Consider the following 23,364-nt stretch of genomic DNA (forward strand, 5'->3'; position numbering starts at 1 on the left):
TTCTCGAAACGTTCGTAGCCCTAAGAATTCTTAACTTTGATCATAGCCAATGTCTTAAAAATGGGCTTTAGAAGTTTCGACCCGTGAAGATCCGGGGTAGAATAGGTCTTCAGCAACCCATTCTTGTCATAAAAGGCGACTATGCTTGTTGTAAAAGGCGACTAACGGGATCGGGTGGTCAGGCTCGCTGACTTGGTTGACACATGTCATCGGTTCCCAATTGCGCAGGTCGATGCTCATGCTGTTGATCACTGTATTGTCTGGTCCAGACTCAATTATTTACAGACCGCCGCCATATAGCTGGAATATTGCTGAGTCGGCGTAAAAACTAAACTCACTCACTCACTCACTTAAGAAGTTTCGAGAATAGCTAGTCAGAAATCTAAGACTGATGTAGCTATACATGGTCCAGCCTCCACTTCCCTGTTCCCCTGTGGTGTGATGTGTTGCAAGTAGGGCTGTAACGATGCATCGAACTATCGATGGATTGCAGTTGTCGAGTCTCCGATAGCAATTAATCGATGGCAGAAACGAAAAACTATCGATGCATCGATGGTATTCGTGACTATCGATGGTTTAATAATTGACTTTCGTTAATAAATGTGCAGCACAAAATACAGGAAGTACCAGATTCGTTCACTAGTTTATGTTTTAACTGTTTACTTGATCTGGGTTTCAAGCTTCTTGTCAATTATCAAAAGAGACTCAAACTACTTCCACTTCTTTTTGTTTCACATAAAAAAACATACATTCATTTGGGAAAGGGGCGGTGGGGTAGCCTAATGGTTAAAGCGTTGGCTCGTCACGCCGAAGACCTGGGTTCGAATCCCCACATGAGCACAATGTGTGAAGCCCATTTCTTGTGTCCCCCGCCGTGATGTTGCTGGAATATTGCTAAAAGCGGCGTAAAACCAAACTCAGTCAGTCATTTGGGAAATGACTTCAAATGAGATAATTCAAGGAGAAAAAAGTTATTGTGATAGTATTGCAATAGTTGGTCACAGTAGACTATCACTATCGCAATAGTTGCTTCCCCCTCAATAGTCACCCATAGTTGTCAGACTATTGATATTGGGACACTGGCCCAATTAGTGAGGCTCCACTGTTCACTGTGCAGAGTTGCCTCCCTTCAGTGTGCCTGAATCCTATGTTTCTATGTTTACCAGCATCTAGCCCATGCTGTCTGTTTCAACAAAGTGGCCAGTATCTGATACTTGCATAAATTCTGGCTTTCCACCCACATTAATCTGACATGCTGTGATATGACAGAAATACGTACAACCGATGTTGAACCCAACTAACTCACTGCTTGATGTGGGCAATCTGTTGTAGTCAGACATTGATGTGTTGTGATTCCTTGTGTTGCAGTAAATCTGTCAGAAGATCAGAAGCATTGGTTTGTCGACTACTTCAGGAAGATGTGTCGGGTCGGGCTGTCAGAGAAAAACAAGGGCTCCAAGGACTCGGACAAGGAATCACCCTCAAAGGTTGGATCACATTTCGTAGACTAGATACAAGTAGCTGAACAAGGGAACAGTAATGCTTGTCATTCTGTTGATCCTACAGTAGTTTCAAATCATTTTTGTTTCCAGTCATAATTGGATTGTGTCTCAGGTTTCACTTTTCTCACTTTGCCAGTCAAGATACCTCTGTGAAAGTAAACTAGCGTTAGGTATTTGCTGACAATGGAATTTGAACTCACACTGATTTGTTCATCATGTAAATGTTCTGTTGCACTGGAAATATGCTATAAAAGGGACCCTGTTCTATGAAACTATCTGCAAGACTTGTTTGTGTTGCAGCAAATGGCCATCCCGGACCTGTTTGCAGAAGAGGACCAATTTTTGGAGTGCAGGAAGAACTGTGCCTACAACTTCCCTGTAAGTTCAGGACATCATTGTCTAGTGCCACCTTGGAGGTAGCTGCTACTAGTCTAGTTTGATGAATCTATACCTTGTCTTTAAACACTTTATCATGGAAGGTTATGTTACTTCAATGACAGGTAGCATCTTCATCTGATAGCCTTTGTGTCAGTGTTGGTTTAGTGTGAGCTGGCACGCCGTTTCATCCTGTCTAGATGGTGTAGCCATATTGCTGAAAATACAGGTTGACTTCCTCCACGAGTTGGACCGCCTCCGTGGTGTAGTGGTTAGAGCGTCCGCCTGGAGAGCGGAAGGTCGCGGGTTCGATCCCCGACCGCGTCATACCAAAAGACGTTAAAATATGGTACTTGTTGGTCCCTGCCTGGCGCTTGGCATTAATGGGTACAACAAGGACTGGTCGGCTCGGAGTCAGTATAATGTGTCTGAGTGGGGTATTCATGCTTCACTGCGGCATGGTATCTCAGTGGGCTAGCACTATAAAACCAGCTTCAGTCTGGGCTAGTACAAGCAGCAGCACATACACATACACTCGCATGCACGTCGTCATATGAGCGAAATATTCTCCAGCGTCGTTAAACCCAATTTCACCTCACCTCACCTCCATGAGATAGGTTTAACGCTGCTTTGAAATGTATTCTAAGTATGTCACCAGATGTTAGTTTGATTTGAGGAAAGACCAAAGTAATCCAGGTCTGAAATATTTTACTATTTGGTGAAAACAATGAGCTTAGGTATTGTCCTGACAAACATAATCGTGTCTAACTGGAATTTGTACATGGTCCAAAGTTTCTGATTTGCCCAAGGGAAGCAACTCTGCGTAGCCAATTTAAGCCCCTCACACAAATGGGCCACCCATCCACCTGCTCTCACATGATGTGCTGGCAATGATATTGCAGGAATATTGATAAAACACTTTTCAGTCACTCCCATTCTGTGGACCTTCAGTCCTGGTGATCATAACTCACTTTAATGCAGGCTTATGATCGTCATAGCATGAGGATCATGTGGTGCAACCTGACGTTCTTACTGCAATGGACAGTACTGAGCCATGTTTGTCCTAAATAGATTTAAATGTTGTCATTCAGTGAATGCATTAAAACATGTTGTATTTACTTCAGGCGATGGTTTTATTTGTTGGACCACGTTCTTTCAAGTCAGAGCTGTTATCCACCTTCAGTGGTTTGTGCAAGGATCCGCACATCCTCGTGAGGCGGACCACGGCCAGTGGATTCCATGAGGTACGACTCACAGAGATTACTACAAGACTGCCAGATACCATTTACCTTAGGAGTACTTTTAAAACATACGGATACAATATGTATCCATTTCTGAAATGAAAAGCATGAGTGCAACTATCTGTTTCTTGCTAATTTTCAACATCAAATCGATGGTCACTATGTCTATTCTTATGATCATAGTGCCTATTTAAAGCCTTCTGTGACCCTCAACAAAAAAGTTTCCACCGTATTGTTCAGTTATCAAGGTGATGATGATAATTCAAACTAAATATGATCAAATAACTCATGTTAACACTCTAAAAACTAGGGGTGGGTATTGCAAAGAAATTTCATATTGCGATGCGAAAGCATGTATTGCGATATGTATTGCAACATATTGCAGGACGTAAAAGCTTGATTTATAAAGCAAAAACACAACAAAATCACTATGCCTGATTAAACTTTAATAAAAACTACTTTACCTACCTTTGCATATTTTACGTACCGCGTTACTCTTACCAATAGTTCCATCTACCGTGAACCTTTTCAACCCAAAATGCTGCCTTACCGCTGCCTTTGCCCTAGTATTTGGCACTACAATAAATTGTTCGTTGTTGGGGGTCACCATTTTACAACACATGCATGGCTTCCGGTGTAAAAAAACGAAAATATCCGAAGATTTTCGAGTGTTACGAAGTTTTCCTAATGCATGTCAAAATACCGGTTTTCGATCAACGTATCGCAATACGTATCGTTTTCATGTCTGAACCGGTGTATACCGGTAAACCGGTTATATTGCGCAGCCCTACTAAAAAACATATAGTATTGACAGAGACATGTGAATTTGACAGAAGCGTGGGTAACTAACTTGTCCATGAATCAATCCTGCCCTTATCTGACCAACCTGGAATATCATCTCACACGTATATTTGATACCAATTATCTCAAACTGGATCCTTTCCCACGTGTGTAAGAAACTCATTTACTATTTTTGGCTTGTATTACATAATTATGACTGTCCATGAAATTCATCACACGTATGTCAGTCAACTAAAATGACATGACCATGCACTTAAATTTATTTGGTGTCAAATTACAATTGTTTTGTTTGGGTTTCAGGTGTCCAAGCAGCTCGGCAGTTCTGTCCATCTAATTCAGGGGGACCTCATGACCCTGCTCAAAGATGATTCCATTGAGGTCAGATGATATGATTTTGTTGCCTTGTATGAGCTCAGTGATCTCAGTGACCTCAGTGACCTCAGTGATCTCAATGTAGATGTGGCTCATTCCATTAAGAAAAGTCTTCAAAGATTTTGATAAAATTTGAACAAAATCAACTTAGATTGTAGAATATGTAATAACACTGTAGAAGTAGCTCACTGTTTCCATGACATTTGTCTGTCTCCAGGTCCTACAGGCGATCATCGCCCGTCTCCCCGAGACTCTAGAAGTGCTGGCTAAAGGTGGAGGCGGAACTATCACCGGAGCCAAGGTACACATCTTGTACACAAAATCCACCTTGTACATACACATTATAGAGAAACATGGTGTTGAAGAATCCTCTTTTGAAAGATTTTGTAATCTTTGATTACTTATAATTTACAAGATCTTTGTTCATTCGGATTGTACTGTTTTGCATTGTGATCAGGATTCTATCTTCTTTTGATCCTGTGCTTTTTCCTCAAGAGCACTCTCTGTGGGCTCTTATAACAAATATGGGACCTATTCTTCCCCTAATTCCTCAGTAGCCCCCCTCATAGTCAGTATTCTCTAGTATTCGCCTGTATCCCATCAACATACCCAAGTGTCAGTCATATCCCTCGAATCACCTGTATCCCAATATAACCTGGTATTTCTTCAGTATCGCCCAGTGTTACCCAGTATACCCCAATAAAGCCCAGTAACCCCTAGTTCAACCCAGTATCAACCAGTATTGCCAATTTAACCTAGTATCTTGTTGTATCTCATGTTCATAGACAAACAGGATCAGGCTGTGTGTCACAGTTGATTACATGCCATCATGGTTTTGCTCATTGTACATGCTTTCAACCTAGTCTAGACTCCAGAAACTTATTGAGACAGTATCCGATATTAACTCAAACACTGACTTTAATTCCTTTCCTCAATGCTGCCCTCTTGTTCCTTTGTTTAATATACCAGTCAAAAGAAGTTAAGAACACCTTGTGCTTTCATATCACTATAACCTGTGAAGACTTGGTCTTCAGAAACCGTTGCTTGTTGTAAGAGGCTGACTAACAGGATCCGGGTGGTCAGACTGCTGACTTGGTTGACACTTGGTTGAGCTCATGCTGTTGATCACTGGATTGTCTAGCCCAGACTTGATTTTTTAAAGACTGCCACATATAGCTGGAATATTGCTGAGAAATAATCAATCAAATCACTATAATTATGCTACTGTAATGTTCTTGTAATTGTATAACATTTGAATTATATAGTATGACCAGAAATTATTGAGAATTTTAGGAATATGTTTAATTTGATTTCTAGTATAAACAACCTTGACCAGCTATCACGTGCTTGGTTTCATTCAAGAGAGACAACTCCGTTAATAATTTTTATTAGTTTGTGAAGAGTTATCCCCCTTTGTTTACTTTGCTAGCAGACATTTGCAGTGATCCTCAGTATGGATGATTTAGAGAAGAGGAAGTTGATTTTTAGAGTATTATAACAAGGACATCAGATCAGCTAAAGTGATTTCAAGTAGAACAGGCATCCCTTTGTCCACTGCTTATTTATGTTTTGAAAAATATTGCAAAATGGATATAGCATTGAGCATCAGGGAGGCGCAGGTAGGCCCAGAAAATTGACTGTCGGTGACAGGAGGCGGCTTGGTATTCTTGTTTCTAAAAACAAACGAAGGAGTTTAGAAAACTTAAGGCTTGATATGATTGATAGAGGAACCGTGGCTGTCTGTAAGGAGACAATTAGAACTGAGCTGCATGCAATGGGTTGGCAGAAAAGTCGAGGAATTCCATCACCGATCATGAAACCTGAACAAAAGGAGCGAAGGTTGAACTGGTGCTTACAGCATAGAAACTTTAACTGGGACAAAGGGTTTTCCTCAGATGAAAGTTCTGTGTTAGGGGCAATACCCTCTGTGTATTTGAAGGGAATATGAACAGTGAGCGGTACACAGATATTCTCGAGGGACATTTACTTCCATCTGCTCACGTGTTCTATGGGAATTTTTGGATTTTCCAGCAGGACAACGACCCAAAACATCGTTCAAAGCATTCACAGGCCTGGTTTCGGACCCAAAATATGACATTATTAGATTGGCCAAGCTATAGCCCTGACCTAAATCCAATAGAAAATGTTTGGGGACTTATGAAGGAAAGTGTCAATAAGAAAAATCTGAGAAATATTGCTGAAATGAAAGAAGAGGTGGTCCGATATTGGGACAGCATGGACCACGACTTTCTAACTTCTTTGATCAGTAGTATGCCCCCGCATTGAAGCCTGCATTGCTGCCCATGGTGACTTGACAAAATACTAACTGTTCACCTGTCTTTGAATCTGGAGTTATGTTCTGCTAATATTCACATTTAATATGTGAGTAATGAGTGAAAAAAATATAAAAAATTACAATCTTTAAATTCTCAATAATTTCTGGTTGTACTGTAACAACATATAATAATTGGGTTCTGTTGAGAAGTGTAAATGCTGCTTGATGTTACCACAGATGAACACTCTGTCCGACGTGGTACCGGCTCTCCTGGTGGCGGACAACGTCATCTTCTCCTCCAACAACTGGCGTGCCCAGGAGGAGCTCATGTCCACCCTGGCCTGTCTACCTAAAAGCTGCTCTAGTGATGCAATCAGTAATAAAGTCATTCCAGTCCTCTTCCAGAAACTCTTCACAGCGGTAAGTTGGATTATCTTGAAGCTGAATAATAGTGAGCCATTAAAAGAGGAAATATGGACTAGAGAGTAATAGACATGTGGACAAGAGAGTAATGGACATGTGGACAAGAGAGTAATGGACATGTGGACAAGAGAGTAATGGACATGTGGACAAGAGAGTAATGGACATGTGGACAAGAGAGTAATGGACATGTGGACAAGAGAGTAATGGACATGTGGACAAGAGAGTAATGGACATGTGGACAAGAGAGTAATGGACATATAGGTCCAGACAGTCATGGACATGTTGACTAGACATTCATGGACATATGGACTAGTCAGTTGTGGATATTTGGACTAGACAGTCATGGACTAGACAGTCATGGACATATGGACTAGACAGTCATGGACATATGGACTAGACAGTCATGGACATGTGGACTAGAGATTTATGGACATATGAACTAGACAGTTATGGACAGCTGTGGGGCTGGTTATGGGCAGATATATTGTATTGCAGTATACTGTAACTCAGGTACTCATATTGCAGTACATACTGCAATACATTGTCAGCTGAAGTGTTTGACAGTGAGTGACACTGATTGCACATGCAGTTCCTATTTTCAACATAAGGCCCCAAAAATACGTGTTATGGTTAAGATAGGGGCAATCTCAAAATTAGGTTGGATAGTCAGAGCTTCTACATACAATTGGGAAACATCAGTTGTGACAGAAAGATTTTAACTCAAACCATAGAGATTATCAGAAAACTTCATATAGGTATTTGCCCAGTATACCAGCTCACAAAACAATATTGTTATTCATATCGTTTGAAAAATGCATAGCAGTATACCAGTATATCGGTTATACCATGCAGTTCTAGTGAGCTGTCTAAATCCACATGTTGATTACCCATGTGCCTGCACTGCCTTGGGAGTTTGTAATGGGCAGCCTATTGCCTTGTTACAGAGAGCAATTCCTGTGCGACACGCAGCTGCGCGGACGTTGCTGGTGCTGCTGCGATACCTGAAAAAACAGGAGCAGAGAGAAGAGCTCATAGCTCACATAATTGAAGGTGAGTCAGATACGGTGCAGTGAAATTAGGTTTAACATCATACTCAAGATTCTTTGAGCCCAATTTGTGGTAGTACGATATTTGTGAATCTATGATAATCTACATCATTGCAATAGGTTATAATGATATGAACATTTTGTGGATTGTGACCATGGAATTATGTAGGGGTGTAGTGTTGGGGCCTGACTAATGCTGTTTTATACTGCTTTCCCTTTGAGATGCCTTGTAGCAGTAACCTCAATCAGACAGAGTCTTACCATTCCTTGTTTTATCTTTTAATGCCAAATATATCACCTACCTTGCCATGATGACAAATACGTTTGATTACTTCAAACTTGCTGGTCACTGCATCAGTTATCACTTTTGATGACTGGATATGAAATGCTAAGAATTGTTTTTCCAATAAGTACCAAATCACTTTCCAGATTTCTGTCATGGGAGAAGCTGTCATCATCGAAGTCTATTCATTGACATTTGCCGCTTTGTGATGGAACTGTATTCAAAAGCATTCTTCAAGGAGCATTTCTTTGAAAATGTATTGGAACTGACGTCTGACCCAGTGGCCAACATCCGTTTGCGCCTGTGTACTGTGTTACCGTTGCTCAAGCAGCTGATCAAACTGCCATACGATCGCAACCTGCTGCAGCAGCTGGAGGCCAGTGTCAGGAGGATCCTCATCAATGAGAAGGACAGGGATGTTATCTCAGCCATTAAACAGGTAGGCAAGGTCTGGGTGTCATGAAGGGTGGGGGCTGGCAGTCATGGAAGGTGGGGTCTGACAGTCATGGAAGGTAGGGTCTGACAGTCATGGAGGGTGGAGTCTGGCAGTCATGGAGGGTGGGATCTGGCAGTCATGGAAGGTAGGGTCTTGAAGGGTTGTGTCTGGAGGGTGGGGTCTGGCAGTCATGAAGGGTGGGGTCTGGCAGTCATGGAGGGTGGGATCTGGCTACCATGGAGGGTGGGAGTCATGGGGTGGGGTCAGTCATGAAGGGTGGGATCTGGCAGTCATGGAAGGTAGGGTCTTGAAGGGTGGATGTGTCTGGAAGGTGGGGTCTTGCAGTCATGGAGGGTGGGATCTGGCAGTCATGGAGGGTGGGGTCTGACAGTCATGGAGGGAGGGTGGGATCTGGCAGGGTGGTCTTGAAGGGGTCTGCAGTCTGGAAAGGTGGGATCCTGGCAGTCATGGAGGTGGGGTCTGGCAGTCATGAAGGGTGGCAGTCGGGTCTGGCAGATATGGAGTGTGGGTGGGGTCTGGCAGTTGAAGGAGTGGGGTCTGGCAGCATGTGGATCTGGCAGCCCTGGAAGGTAGGGTCTAGCAGCCAAGAAGGTTGAAGGATATGGCTGCCATGAAGGGAGATCCATGGGATCTGGAGGGTAGGGTCATGGAAGGGTAGGCAGTCATGAAGGGTGGGAGCAGTCATGGAAGGGTAGGGTCTCAAGTGTGTCTGGAAGGTATTTTTCTCATGGAGGGTGGGTCAGGCAGCCGACGGAGGGTGAAGTCTAGCAGTGAAAATGGCAGCCATGGAGGACTTGGTTCCACCATGAAGGTGGGGAGTCCTGACTGGAAGGGCCCATCAAGGTGAAAATTGCTTCAAACAACTGCATTTGGGGTCTTGCAGTTGTTTCTCCTAGTCTAGTAACGGATAGTGTTGAAGTTGATGTTGTTTCAGGCAGTCGAGGGGAGTTGGACCCATATCCATGTTCAGATGGAGTCATTGAAGGTGTGGGTGACACCTTACTGTACATCAGCAGAGAGCAGTCAGTGGCAGTATAGTGTCTGGACAGATATATATCTCGGTAGATTAACAGGGGAGTTCACAAAGAATTATGAAAAAACTTTGAAGATGACATTGAAGACCAGTTCAAGGAGGATCATGAGAAGCAGCTGCTGGAGCAGGTGAGTGGCCAGGGGAGGGACCAGGGGAGGGACCAGGGCAGTGGGTGATGTAGACTATGTGATGTAAGCATTTTGTCATCCCATTGGGATTCAGCAGAATTATACCCCAAGCTTGTCCAAAATGGATTGGATGATTACAAGATGAAAAACTGCCTGATTGTGACATAGAACCCAGATGGTGTAGAAAATAGCTCATGCTCAAAGGAGATTCCAAGATGCAGGGATTCTGATTGCAGAAGATTCAGTGAACAACAGTGTGAGTGAGTTTAGTTTTACGCTGCACTCAGCAATATTCCAGCTATATGGTGGCGGTCTGTAAATAATCGAGTCTGGACCAGACAATCCAGTGTTCAACAGCATGAGCATCAATCTGCACAATTGGGAACTGATGACATGTGTCAACCAAGTCAGTGAGCCTGACCACCCAATCCCGTTTGTCGCCTCTTACGACAAGCATGGGTTACTGAAGATCAGACCGCCTCGCGTGGTGTAGTGGTTAGAGCGTCCGCCGAGAGCCGGAAGGTCGCGGGTTCGATCCCCCACCGCCGCGTCATACCAAAAGACGTTAAAATATGGTACTTGTTGGTACCTGCCTTGGCCTCGGCATTAATGGGTACAACAAGGACTGGTCGGCTCGAGTCAGTATAATGTGTCTGAGTGGGGTATTCATGCTTCACTGCGCATGGTATCTCAGTTAGGCTAGCACTATAAAAAGCACTATAAAACCAGCTGGGCTAGTACAAGCAGCCGCACACACACATACACACGCATGCACGCTTGTCATATGAGCTAAATATTCTCAAGCACGACGTTAAACCCAATTTCACCTCACCTCACTGAAGATCAATATTCTAACCCGGACCTTCACGGGTACAGTGAAGAACAGACAGCGTGATATAGTTAAACTATGGTGACTGCAAAATGCAAAGCTAGCGCAGTCTTTGTCCTGCTTTACAGGAAGAAAGAGAACGCAAGGAGGAAGAGGCCAAAGCAGCCAAGGGAGAAAAGCGCAATGCTGCCAAGCAAAAAGATAACGCTTCGAGTAAAATACCTGGTCCCAAAGGTAAAGGTGAGTTTGTTTGTGAGTGATGCTTGGCCTACAGGTTTTTCTCTGCTTCACTGTGACAGAATGTCATGTCTAGCTTATTCCTATTTGCTGCATCACATGTGGTGAGGATGTGGTCGCCATCATTGCATCGAGGACGCATGTTCCTCCCATCTATTCTGTAGAGGTGATGAATGTTTGTCTGTCAGGTTGAAATACCTCGCATGAGTTAAGTTCAGACAATAGGATCCTTTTTCTGAAGCCTTTTGATTGTGTATCAGCATTACAGTTTTGTAGATTGTTATTTTGGCTCCGTGTAGCATCCATATCATTGCCGAGATTTAGGGAAAGGTTCAGTTCTGATGCCATTGATGGTGTTCAGTGTGGTAAATGGTGGCCTGCATGCTAACTCAAGGCAAGCAACATTTCAACGAGCTTACAGATTCTGAAATGTCCCAGCCCAAGCAATTTTACAGTGCTTGTTCTGTGCACACCTCAAAAAGGTACTACTGTCTCTCTCTCAAAAATGTATTGAATATCTGTAAAGAATCTAGGTATTGCAACCAAAGAGATACCCCTGTCATAATATTTGATCCCTAATTTGGTGAAAACCCTTGCTCAATCAAAATTAAAAAGTAGAACTGTTGCATTATAAGCTTGTGAAACTTTTAACTGGCAAGGAACTTTTACGACAGGCCAATTTTATTAAAGAGACTATTGGATGCTCTAATGGAACATTTGTTTTGCACGTGACCCAGGTGGTAAAACAGCAAAAGATGTCAAAGAAATCAAACGAACACCAAGTACCTCATCCTCTTCCAATACTTCCATGAGTACAAGTAAAGGTGAGCTAGGTCCACGTCTGTATCTGAGTAGTCCAGGTAGGACCCTCCTCCCCCTCACAGCCACCCTGCCTCCCCCCTCCACAACTACTGGAGGAAGGTTTGATGGGGTACCAGCCATCTGAGTGTCAGTGTAATTAGCAGGGATGGCAATTTTCCGCTGATCCGCGTATTCGCGGATTTCCGCGGATTTTATTTCAAATTGTTCAGTTGTGAATCGTCTAACTCGATGACACAATATTAAGTTTTCCGCTGAAAATAGATTTTCCTGTTGCCATCCCTGAATTAGGGTGACCAAATATTCCTTGTGAAATAGTCTTGTGATATTATTCAAAATTTATTGTAATTGACATTTTTAGATCGTCTTGGGTCATAAACATAATCAACAAGTTTGAGTAGATTTTTTAATGTGTTTTAGAAACTGACTGATCCCATCAGACCTCTCTGTCTATCCTGTGATAGTTCTGTCACTAGTGTTGTCTTCACTTCTTCACACTCCTATTGTCCTTCCCTCACTCTGTAGCTCCTCTGTAGTTCTCTATGTGCTGAGTTGGAGAATGATTAAAGGATATCTTGTAGCCACCAAACTTACTACCTGGTTTCCTTAAGTTTCCCAGCCTCATTCAGCCAAAGTCCATGTCAATACTTTTCCAGACCCAAACCCCATTCTGTCACCTCATTCCATGAAAAGCCTTTCCTTCTTTCAACATCTCAGACAAAAGCCTGCCCTTCTTCCTACATCCCAGACAAAAGCCCTTCTTTCTTCCATTATCTCAGACAAAAGCCTACCCTTCTTCCCACATCTCAGACAAAAGCCCTTCTTTCTTCCAACATCTCAGACAAAAGCCCTTCAATCTTCCAATATCACAGACAAAAGCCTACCCTTCTTCCTACATCACAGACAAAAGCCCACCTTACTTTCCACATCCCAGGCAAAAGCCCATCATACTTCCTACATCCCGGACAAAGCCCACCTTCCTTTCATCATCACAGACAAAAGCTCACCTTTTTTTCCACATCCAAGACAAAAGCCCACCCTTCTGCCTTCACTTCAAACCAAAACACCACCCTGCCATTCCATTCTACAAAAGCCCACTCTTACTCCCATATCTTTTCCCCCCCCCCCCAACCATGTTTTACTATAACAAGTCATAAATCACCCCAACAGTGTTAAGATTATAGTCTACATCCACCCAAACACAGGCCCTCGTTGTCACTAACATGTTTGTCACCGTGTTGAAACTGTGTTAACACAACATTGATTCACCTGTCTCGGTAATTCCCAGACCGTCTGTGTGGATATTGACAATAACATTGCAGTGATTACTTAAACTTGCTGACTGGTTCAGTTTCATTACATCAGATAGGAACTGGTCATTTATTATGTGGGGAGGAAAGATATTAACAGAAGTTTGGCCAGTGTTTATATGGAATGGAAGGGGGCTTTGAAAAATTGCATATTTCTTATATGTCAGATTTCATAATTCTAAATGTGGACATAATCTGGTCACCTAATATGTTGGGGTGATGGAAATGAAAAAATATTTTTTTGTTTTCTTTTAACTTGTTATAGGGGAGGGTGTGTGTATATATTTAACAACAGGGCCACTCACAGCTCATCCTCAACTATAATAAGTTACCAGCTCCTTAACAGATTTACATTGACACATATAAAGTTCTTGATCATTACCAATCAGTCATACTATCTCTTATCGCCAGTATGACAACAAATAGTTATGAGAAAGTGAAAGTTGGATGCGTGTTGTTTCTGTCCCACAGTGCCAAGCACAGGCTTCCTATACCCGCCCCATTTGTATCCAGAAGGTAACTGCGCTCCCCGCCTTTCTCTGCCCGACCTCTAGTTCTCTGCAGACAATAGTAGACCAGTGCCGGTACTGGAGGTTGCCAGCTGTCCGTCTCTTCTTGTAGTCTCACTGCACACTCCGTACTACAGCATCATGCACCGCTTCGGGTTTTGCCTGTCAGAAATAACCTGCATTAAGATCCTTTGCCTGTTTAAATTGGGGCGGTGGGGTAGCCTAGTGGTTAAAGCGTTGGCTCGTCACCCCGAAGACCCAGGTTCGAATCCCCACATGGGTACAATGTGCGAAGCCCATTTCTGGTGTCCCCAGCCGTGATGTTGCTGGAATATTGCTAAAAGCGGCATAAAACCAACTCAGTCAGTCCTGTTTAAATTCCGTTTCCACATAATTCAGTTATGAAAGGAAATAAATATGCTACTCCAAAGAAGTTAAGGCGCACCTGATCCTTCAATATTTCTGTAAATCTGTCATGCAGGATATAGAGAGTGGGTGTTCATCATGAGACATAACTGTAGTCATATGAAAGAATTGAGTGTTCTTAACTTTTTTGAGTAGTATATGTAATGTAGGTAATCGTCAATGCATGGACATGACCTGAGAAGGTTTGGCAGCCTCCACGATGCCTTGAACGCTCAGTTGGTGCATTATTAATAGACATCCTATTTACTGTGCACATCTAGAAAACAAGGTGTAGTCGTTTCACAAATACCATATCGAATCTTGTGTTTGTTCTTGAATGCCAATTTCTTGTGTCCCCCGCCGTGATGTTCCTGGAATATTGCGAAAAGCGGCGTAAAACCAAACTCAGTCAGTCAGTCGTTCTTGAATGCTTTTAAAAACGATGACAAGATTAGGTAGTGGTCCACCTGCAATAGTTCACATGCTGCTTAGATGCATTGTTGCTATAAGAAGTGACAAAGTTGTGGTAGACACATCTGAATGCTTTGTGAATATGTTTGGTGGCCTCTATTTAAGTGCATTATGATATCCCCTTAGGATATACTGGACCCTGTATTACTTAGATACTTCATGTGTGATTACTACTGTGTAGTAAAAAGTCCTGTGTTGGATAAAAGACTTAATTCCTTAAGTTTTGAGACATACCCCCAAACCTCTAGAAAAGGTTGAACTATTAATACTCCAAAACACGCTGGTTTGAAGACAGCGGCAGAAAAAGCCTGTGTCTTGGTAAGACCAGGTGTATTTTATGACATTTCTAACAACATACAAATGGTCAATCCTTTAGCGTTACAATATACATTGCCTCTGGGGCTAAGAGTTTGCTGACCAAGTTAACTGATTTTTCTCTAGAGGTGACAGTGATCATGATCTTGTGGTAAAATTTAGATTGGTAAAAGAGGATCAGAGTGTTTGCCTTGATCAGGTTAGGTTAATTTCGTCAGATGGAACATATGCACGACCATTAAACCACACCACACCACACCACACCACAAAATTCATGGAATTAAGATTTTTATCCAACATAAAGTTTTTGAACTCTTCCCTAAAAAATGTTGCAAACATACCGAATAAGTACTAGCAAGTATTTATCGGACTCTTACCCAGTATTTGAAATTTTGCCAAGATGTTATGTGTCTTTGTAGTACAACTTTGTAGACAAGTGTCACACTGTACTGTATTACATGCCACTATAAACTACCCATGAGGCTAAGTCCAACATGGCCTCCAATGTAGAAAGGGAGGTAACTCCACACTGACAGCAACTCCTAATCCTATTGGTTGATTCAGTTAATTTTGCCTACTAACAATAATTTGCTTTTCATTCACAGCAAGTAGATACAGCATGATGTCTGTTTAAAGCATGTTAGCATCTGTGAGTTGTGATGAATGTAGAGGTAGTGTGTGGTAGTAGTGTGTTGTGGCAGTACTTGTAGCGGAGGTACAGCTCAGGGATGGTATAGAGAAGTAACACAGTCAGAGTGAACATTCTAACAGCATGTAAATTATGCTCATGTGCTTCACATTATTATGTATTGTTGTCCGTAGTGGTAAATGTATGTAAATCTTCAGTTGTCGGAAATGAGAACAAATATGCTTATTTTATGTTCCAAAAAGCTGTATATGTATTTGTGTCTCACACTAATGCTCTGAAGTTTACCGAACTTTTCTGTAGACTATTTAAGCGTATGTCCATAAAGTCAAGTTAATTCTTTGTAGAGTTTAGTCCCTCAAGCCTGATACTGTGATTAAGTAACATTAAGCCTAACTCATTCACAGATAATTCTGGTCTAAATGGTAACACCAATAAATATATTTTGTTGCAATTTGTCAATGTTAGAACATGTTACATGGTTTCCTACTTACTTCATTGTGAGCAGGTGAGCTCAGTATATAGCTGCAGCTCACTGTGGCTGGCCAGATCCATATGTGTGTGTTTTTAGAACTTGTCCAGGAGATGAGTAAGAATGACAGCATTGACCACATGGCCGTTCAAACCAACCTGTATAATTCTGTTTGTTGATTGTCTGTGTGTTGATTGTTTCAAGATGTCAAGGGTCGTGTCTCCACTGTGAGGAACTCACATCTGGTCAAATCTAAATCTACTACTTCCATTCCATCACTATCACAAATCCCTCGTCGAGGTAAGCTGAGGTCGCCTCTATTTGCATGCTTTGTCTGACAAGTATGACCAATCCACTCTTTTGGATTGTCTGCTGCATGACATGCTTGAAATGGCTGCTAATTATTGAACGGACCATTTAAGACAACAGACCAGGACTAACATGTCTCAGTGCATGATCTGCATGAAAGTATCCTCCGGTTGCCTGCTGCCTTCTGGCTGAACTCTGATGGCCTCAACAGGCCTTCTGGTAGAGCTGTGATGGTGTCCACAAGCGTCAGTTGGAGCTGTGATGGTGTCCACAAGCCCCTGGTGGAGCTGTGATCATCTCAGCAGGCGTTCTGGTGGAACTCTGATGATGCCCACAAGCCTTCTGGTAGAGCTCTGATGATGCCCACAAGCCTTCTGGTGGAACTCTGATAATGCCCACAAGCCTTCTGGTAGAGCTTTGTTAGTGTCCACAAGCCTCTGGTGGAGCTGTAATCTCCTCAACATGCCTTCTGGTGGAGCTGTGATGGTGTGCAAAAGCCTTCTGGTGGAGCTGTGATTGTTTGCAAAAGCCTTCTGGTGGAGCTGTGATTGGGTGCAAAAGCCTTCTGATGGAGCTGGATGGTGTCTAAATGCCTTCTAATGAAACTGGTTGATCTCTTCAAGCCTTCTGATGGAAGTCATTTACACATAAACAAGAATGTCATTGAATAAGGAAATGTGCTCAAACCAGATCTGATCATTGCTCTAAACAACACAGCATGCAAAACAGAGTAGCTTGTGATGCTTGTTGATGTATGCATTCAAGCTTCATGGATGTTTCTATCTAATTCTTTTGAGCTTGCCCTGAGAACTGTCTCTCTCTGAGCTACTTCCTTACCGGCTTTTGTTATGACTCTTTTTTTGTGTTTGTACATTAATGCTTGTGGGAAACAAATCTTTGCTGGAATCTTTCTGCATGTGTTTATGAGGTGAATGTGGAGTACATTGTTCCTTGCTGTTCCTCTCCAGGATGATTGTATGACATCTTCTGTGCTGATCTTGCTGTTGGTGGATTCCTTTCAGTGAATCTGATCTGCATGGGATGGGAAACTATTGTTGCATGCTTTGTGAATGGATAACTTTCATTGATGGTTATTGTTCTTGAAAAGATTTCCTGTAATTTCTCTGATGTCAAACATTCTGGAAAATATTAGAGCAATGTGATAAGAGTGAACTCTTTGAGTATTGTTGTAGATATATATGAAGTGGTATCCAGATGATAATTTTCGCTTGGTCATGTAGATTTGCAGCCGAGTCGCATTCCACTAAAGCCCAAAAATGATGGGCTCCCTGTCGGCAGCACCATGAATCGTGTGACCCCAAGCAGCAGCAGTGGCAACGTCAGCAGCAGCGGTGTCGGTGGTGTCAACAAGGGTGAGGAGTACATCTGCCACCAAGGCGAGGTCTCTGCATGATGAACATAAGTCAGACACCAAGGTGCATTATTGCCCGTGAAACATCGGTAGAAGTCTCAGCATGTCGTCATGCACACTAACAACACCATATCTACAGCCTTTGGGGTTGAGTCTGATTCTTATAAGGGAATCGAACAGGATCCATGAATTAAACTTGTTTCCTGTTGTCCAAGGGAACGCTTCTCGCATGATCTATGTAAATATCAGTGATAAACTGATTTTTAGAAAAATGATTAGAATATTACATGTGATTTCTATTATGCATGGAATTTCTTGATTTTCTCACAAACATAAATATCTAACCTAGCACTTTGTTGTTGCTAGATTCTAAACTGGGCGGGTCGCCCAAGAAGGAGTTAGTGTGTAAAATCCCGGTGTATTGCTCAGGGCAATCAGGTCAGTGATCACGTGGTTACCTGCTACGTGTAGTCATGTGTGGTCTGTGGCTCCGATTTTATTTACCATTGCTTGCTGTATGTTCTGTTGATTGCAACACCTTCAGTTACTACCCTTGCCTCTGTTTTTGTGTCTGATCATGTCATGTTTTTCTTGGAGCAGCGTCTATCAGCCATCCTCTTTGTGGCCTGGTTGTTTTTTCAGTATTCTTCAAATCTTCATGAGAATGTGTGTTTCCTGTTTCATTCTATTACCATTAGTGTTTGATATTGTGAAATCTTTGAAAGTTTTCAGTATGGACACTTGCAAACAGGCTTTCTTCTCTTTGCTCTTGCAACGCAAACCAGGTTTTGTGTTCCTCTCTGTAACCCAGGCTTGTCAAAGATTTACTAGTATGTTTTGCTGCAGTGAGGCCATATTTCATCTTTCCTCCTGTGTCTACTGTCTTGGAGGTGTGCCATGGTTCACTTAGACTGTTGTCTTCTCCCTGCCCTTCTCCTGCAGTTATTGTGTCCGCTGAACTCATTCTGTTGTTTTTCCAGTTTTTCAGTTTTGTGGTTCTGCATGGTCTTTGGAAGAATGTGACTGTCTTGATTCCTGACAAAGTTCCTGTAGGACCTGTGATGAAGATATATGCATACTCATATTTATGTTTCCTTGAATGTAGGCAGTCAGTGATGTACTGTATTCTCAAACAGTGTAGGCAGTCAGTGACATACTGTATTCTCAAACACTATAGGCAGTCAGTGATATACTGTATTCTCAAACAGTGTAGGCAGTCAGTGATATACTGTATTCTCAAACAGTGTAGGCAGTCAGTGATATACTGTATTCTCAAACACTATAGGCAGTCAGTGATATACTGTATTCTCAAACAGTGTAGGCAGTCAATGCTATACTATATTCTCAAACAGTGTAGGCAGTCAGTGATATACTATATTCTCGTATACTGTAGGCAGTGTCTCCAAACCTAACCTTCTAAACAAAAATGTTCTTCACACTGAACAAACTGAACTCAGCACACTGATCAGTCCTGTAGGCGAAGCTGGTGGGGTTGGGTCATGTGGGTTGGGGGTGCAGTGTGTTATGGGTAACTCCTTCTTGTTTCAGACAATTCATATGTCAATATGTTTATATCTGTGTCCACGTGCAGTAATGTGACACATACATAGTAAAGTACAATGTGGAGCCCCCATATCTCTCCCTGAAGCACCTTCCCATAAGAAGCCTTACGCTAGACTTTCCTCCTGTGCCAGTCCAGTGCTGCCATCTGTAACCCCAATAGCCTGCGCCCTACTGCTTCTCGTTGGTTTTGCTCAGAAATATTATCTTAGTATTTTTGCTAGATTTATTTTCATATTTTACCCTAGATGTGAACAGTGGCCTCTTTTCGGTGTGTATTCATTACACTTTTAGAAACACTGGAAAATATTTTTCATCCTCTGAATGTTAACTTGCATTTTTTCAATATTTGAGATTTATGATAAAATGAAAAAGTAAATGATTCACGTTTTAACTAAAACTGATAAGATTTACTTACTGGACAAGTTTTATTTTCAGTTGAATGTTTGAGAATAGGTATGCTGTGTAGTAAGTCATGTTATGTCTTGATGATGTTTCAGCTACTGGCGGCGGAAGCAGCAGCACCAAGACGACGAAGCCTGCAGCAACAGCAGTTAGATCTGGGAACCTCGCAGCTCCAAGCAGTGCAGGCATCAGGTTAGTCAAGCATCTGTTTAGTGAGGCTTTATGTTTCAGGGTCTCACTTTTTGGTTGTGGCATCTATCCCATAGGGTACAAGTACAAGCATGAATTTTATGACAGAGCTGATGTTTCCTTGTTGCAGGAAGAGTTCCGTGGGGAGTCTGCCAGTGTCTGGTGTGACAGCCAGGAGAGGATCACTGAATAGCGCCAGCAGCACCGCTAGTGGTCAGTAACAAGCCACGTTTTATGGCCCTCTCTTAGTCCTGTGTAGACAGTGTTCTGGCCTCTGCCACCCCTTCGCAGACAGTGTTCTGACCTTTACAGTGTTCTGGTCCTCTCTCAGCTTCTTCCAGACGTGTTCTTGCCATCTGAGCCCCTTGCGGACAGTGTTTTAGTCCTCTTTCAGCCCAGTAGAGACAGTGTTATGGCCCTCTCTCAATCCAGGATACACATCTGTCAGCCCCATACAGTGTTCTGGCCATCTCTCAGCTGACAGTGTTACAGCCCTATCTCAACCCAATATAGACATCTCTATGCACCCATTGACCATTTCTCACCCTGAGAAGATCGTGTTCTTGCCCTTTATTTGCCCATAATTAACAGTAATGATGAATCTGAGTAAAAATCAGCTTGGAAACAACGTCAAAAGTATTCAGTTTATAACAAAATTCATCTTGTCTCATGGGAAATTTGACATTAATGCAGATCATCCACTTGTGTATTTATCTGTTTCAGACTCTAAACTCACTGTGAAACCTCGCACAGGTTCAGGAACCAACGGTCTTGCAGCAGGCAGCAAGAAAACTTCCAAATGACCATGTCCGTGGACCTGTGCTTGTACATATACCGCCTGGAAAAGTGTGTGATGTGTGGCACTGATGCATCTGTGTGCTGGCTGCTGTGTGTCTGCACGGAGCGTGATGCAGCACTGTGGCAGTCCCAATTCCGTCCACTAACCACAGAGCATCAGCAGATCATGTGGCTTTGGGTTGGGCCCCCTAAGCAAACACCACCTTTCCGTGCTGTCTTTTGTCTGTGTAACTGTCCTTGTATCAAGTGCTGTTGAGAGTGGTGGTGGCGATGGTTAGGTGATATCGGAACATTCCAACCAGTAAACATAGGTAGTATCGTGGACTTGTTCGCCCTCCTGTTTCAAGACAACAAGGGGAGTTGTGATGTCGAGCCGGGCTTCCGTTTGTAGCTGTAGCTGTAGGTGGGACTTGTGCATCATTGTTGGAATACTCACTGACATGTACTTCCTGTCAACAGGTGGCACTGTAAGGCCAGCATACCACTGTCTAATGTACGTGTACATACGGCAATACAATAATAACCCTGTACAGCAATGTCACTGTGTGCAAGGGGAGATAACTCCATGTGACTTGGGGGAGATAACTCCATGTGACTTGGGGGAGATAACTCCATATGACTTGGGAGATAACTCCATGTGACTTCAGGTAGATAACTCCATGTGACTTGGGGAGATAACTCCAAGTGACTTCAGGGAGCTGCTGATACTGCATTTGAGGCATGTGAGATATCCCTTCACAGGTCTCATCAACTGACTGATTGACTATCGACCCTGCTGCTATAACTGGAGGAATGTGAAATATTATCCTAATGTAGCCCTGATCAGCTGACTGATGGAATCTGCTGCTGCTGCTGGTATCGACTGTGATAGTAGAGGAATAGTTCTCCTGATTTGATCAATACTAACATTATGCACTATGTTCTGTTAGTAATGAGTGTTACGACTGTATCATGTCTGTATGTATATCATCCATATCAGCAAGTCGGTGTTTAACCTGTTCATCATGCACAATTCTGTGACAATATTCCATCAACTCTCTCAGTCCCCACTATATATTACCAAATTTCAACATTCATTTGTGTTCAAAAGATTCTTTATTATCTTCAGTTTATACTGATCAGCAAACTGAATTGTGAGTGATTTGTTTTGTATATTGTTTGAAGATCAGAAGGAACGCAGTATATATCCACCGATGGTTAATAAATATATATACACCAAGTTATATCACACGTTCATCAGGCACCTGTGGATAAATGCACACATGTTGCTGTGTTTTCAGGTTTTGAGATTACTTTTATATGTGAAGTCCTCACAGTCCAGATGTCATTGCATTTGAAGTCCATATCTAATTGACTAGAGGATTCCAGTTGCTGATACAATCAAGTATACTACTCACAAAAGTTAAGGATCACCCGATTCTTTCACTACTTTTTTACCACAGTATTATTAAAGAATGAAACTATGGGTTCACATTACTATGTTGTATGATCCACAGGGAGTTGAGATTCATAGTACAATGTGCCGTTCGAGATTGACATCCAATAATCGAGGGAAAAACAACTTGTGATGCGCCTTAGAGTGACCTACAAGTAGTTCAAATAGGGCGCTATAGACATGTGGCATGTGATATAATAATAGTAATAATATAATGATAATAATAATTAATCCATCATTAACTGTTTAATATAAAAGAATCGACTGACCCTTTACTTCTTTTGAGTAGTGCATAACCTTTTCAACCTGAACTGTCCTGAGCTGACATGAATGATCTGAACGCTGATGTTAGATTGTAAACTTACTGTGCTTTCAATTTACTGGTTTCAAATTTGATGATATTTGTAAAATGTCCTTCGAAATTTGTTGGCAGGATTTTCAAATTTTTCAAAAGCAACTATTTATTTGTATTAGAATTTGTCTCAACTGTCTTATAAAAGCAGCTAGTTTATCTGCATTCTACCATGACAGAAAAATCAACTGGTGACAAAGGGTTACATAACAGCATTCCGGCATCTGTGATAATCACATTAAGTCCAAGGCTTTGATACATGTCAAACAGCTTTTAAGGTCATTACAAGCATATCATTTACACACATGAGTAAACTTGTCAACTCTGAAGGAGTTTGGAACATCCTCACACTATTCACTTCTAAAGATATTGCTAATATGACATCGTAGCGTCACTATCCCCGTGTGAAATGTCATGATAGAAATGTCATGTTACAAGATATGATAGATTTGCCCTATGCCAACTCCCTTGGCTTCACAAACTTTAACAAGACAGTGATTGTTGTTTTTTTTACAAAAGATAGTTTTATTCATTTATGAATCTAGGAATCACAATAATGTTTTGTTACAAAGGAAAGTAAAAACCATGTTTCAGATGACGTCTGGTCGTGTCTGAAAGAAGTGCTTTCATATAAATACTTAATTTGGTGGTTACGTTTGTTTCATTATTGTTAATGGACCAATCAAAATGCAGGATTGTTACTTGTCATGGTAGAATGTCCATATGGCCCTGGTTGACCTGCATGTCTTGCAGGGCGGACATCCGATTTGGACATATCTTTGATACATGAATCTTTTGACCAGTATAGATCAATATCACGGTCTGTTGAAATACCATACTATTCTCCTCCGGTTCAAGGTCACCAGGTCAAGGTCAAATATGCATAATTTCTCCAGAATCAAGATATGTTGAAAGGGCAAGTTAACACAGGAAAGATCTTGACACCAGAATTAAGTAACTTTATTCATGGAGAGTGGGACATGGATAGCTCAGTC

The 23,364-nt window shown here is 42.1% G+C and overlaps 1 protein-coding gene across 1 annotated transcript in view; it reads left to right on the forward strand.

Annotated features, from left to right (window-relative positions):
* The window catches only part of LOC124273210 (serine/threonine-protein phosphatase 4 regulatory subunit 4-like), a 110,327-nt gene extending 88,532 nt beyond the window's left edge, over window positions 1-21,795 (forward strand). Inside the window, 19 exon segments of the mRNA XM_046708426.1 lie at window positions 1,369-1,487; window positions 1,803-1,880; window positions 3,002-3,121; window positions 4,220-4,297; window positions 4,509-4,592; window positions 6,804-6,986; window positions 7,934-8,039; window positions 8,465-8,757; window positions 9,710-9,750; window positions 9,849-9,936; window positions 10,894-11,005; window positions 11,740-11,826; window positions 13,603-13,647; window positions 16,154-16,249; window positions 17,500-17,631; window positions 17,997-18,068; window positions 19,691-19,787; window positions 19,915-19,997; window positions 20,508-21,795. Coding sequence (XP_046564382.1) covers window positions 1,369-1,487; window positions 1,803-1,880; window positions 3,002-3,121; window positions 4,220-4,297; window positions 4,509-4,592; window positions 6,804-6,986; window positions 7,934-8,039; window positions 8,465-8,757; window positions 9,710-9,750; window positions 9,849-9,936; window positions 10,894-11,005; window positions 11,740-11,826; window positions 13,603-13,647; window positions 16,154-16,249; window positions 17,500-17,631; window positions 17,997-18,068; window positions 19,691-19,787; window positions 19,915-19,997; window positions 20,508-20,587 — 1,994 coding nt within the window. The 3' untranslated portion in view covers window positions 20,588-21,795.
* Window positions 21,796-23,364: the final 1,569 nt, after the last annotated feature.

The sequence above is a fragment of the Haliotis rubra genome, unplaced genomic scaffold, assembly GCF_003918875.1.
Source record: "Haliotis rubra isolate DU_JTF1 unplaced genomic scaffold, ASM391887v1 Scf178, whole genome shotgun sequence".
In the NCBI taxonomy this organism is placed as follows: Eukaryota; Metazoa; Mollusca; class Gastropoda; order Lepetellida; family Haliotidae; genus Haliotis; species Haliotis rubra.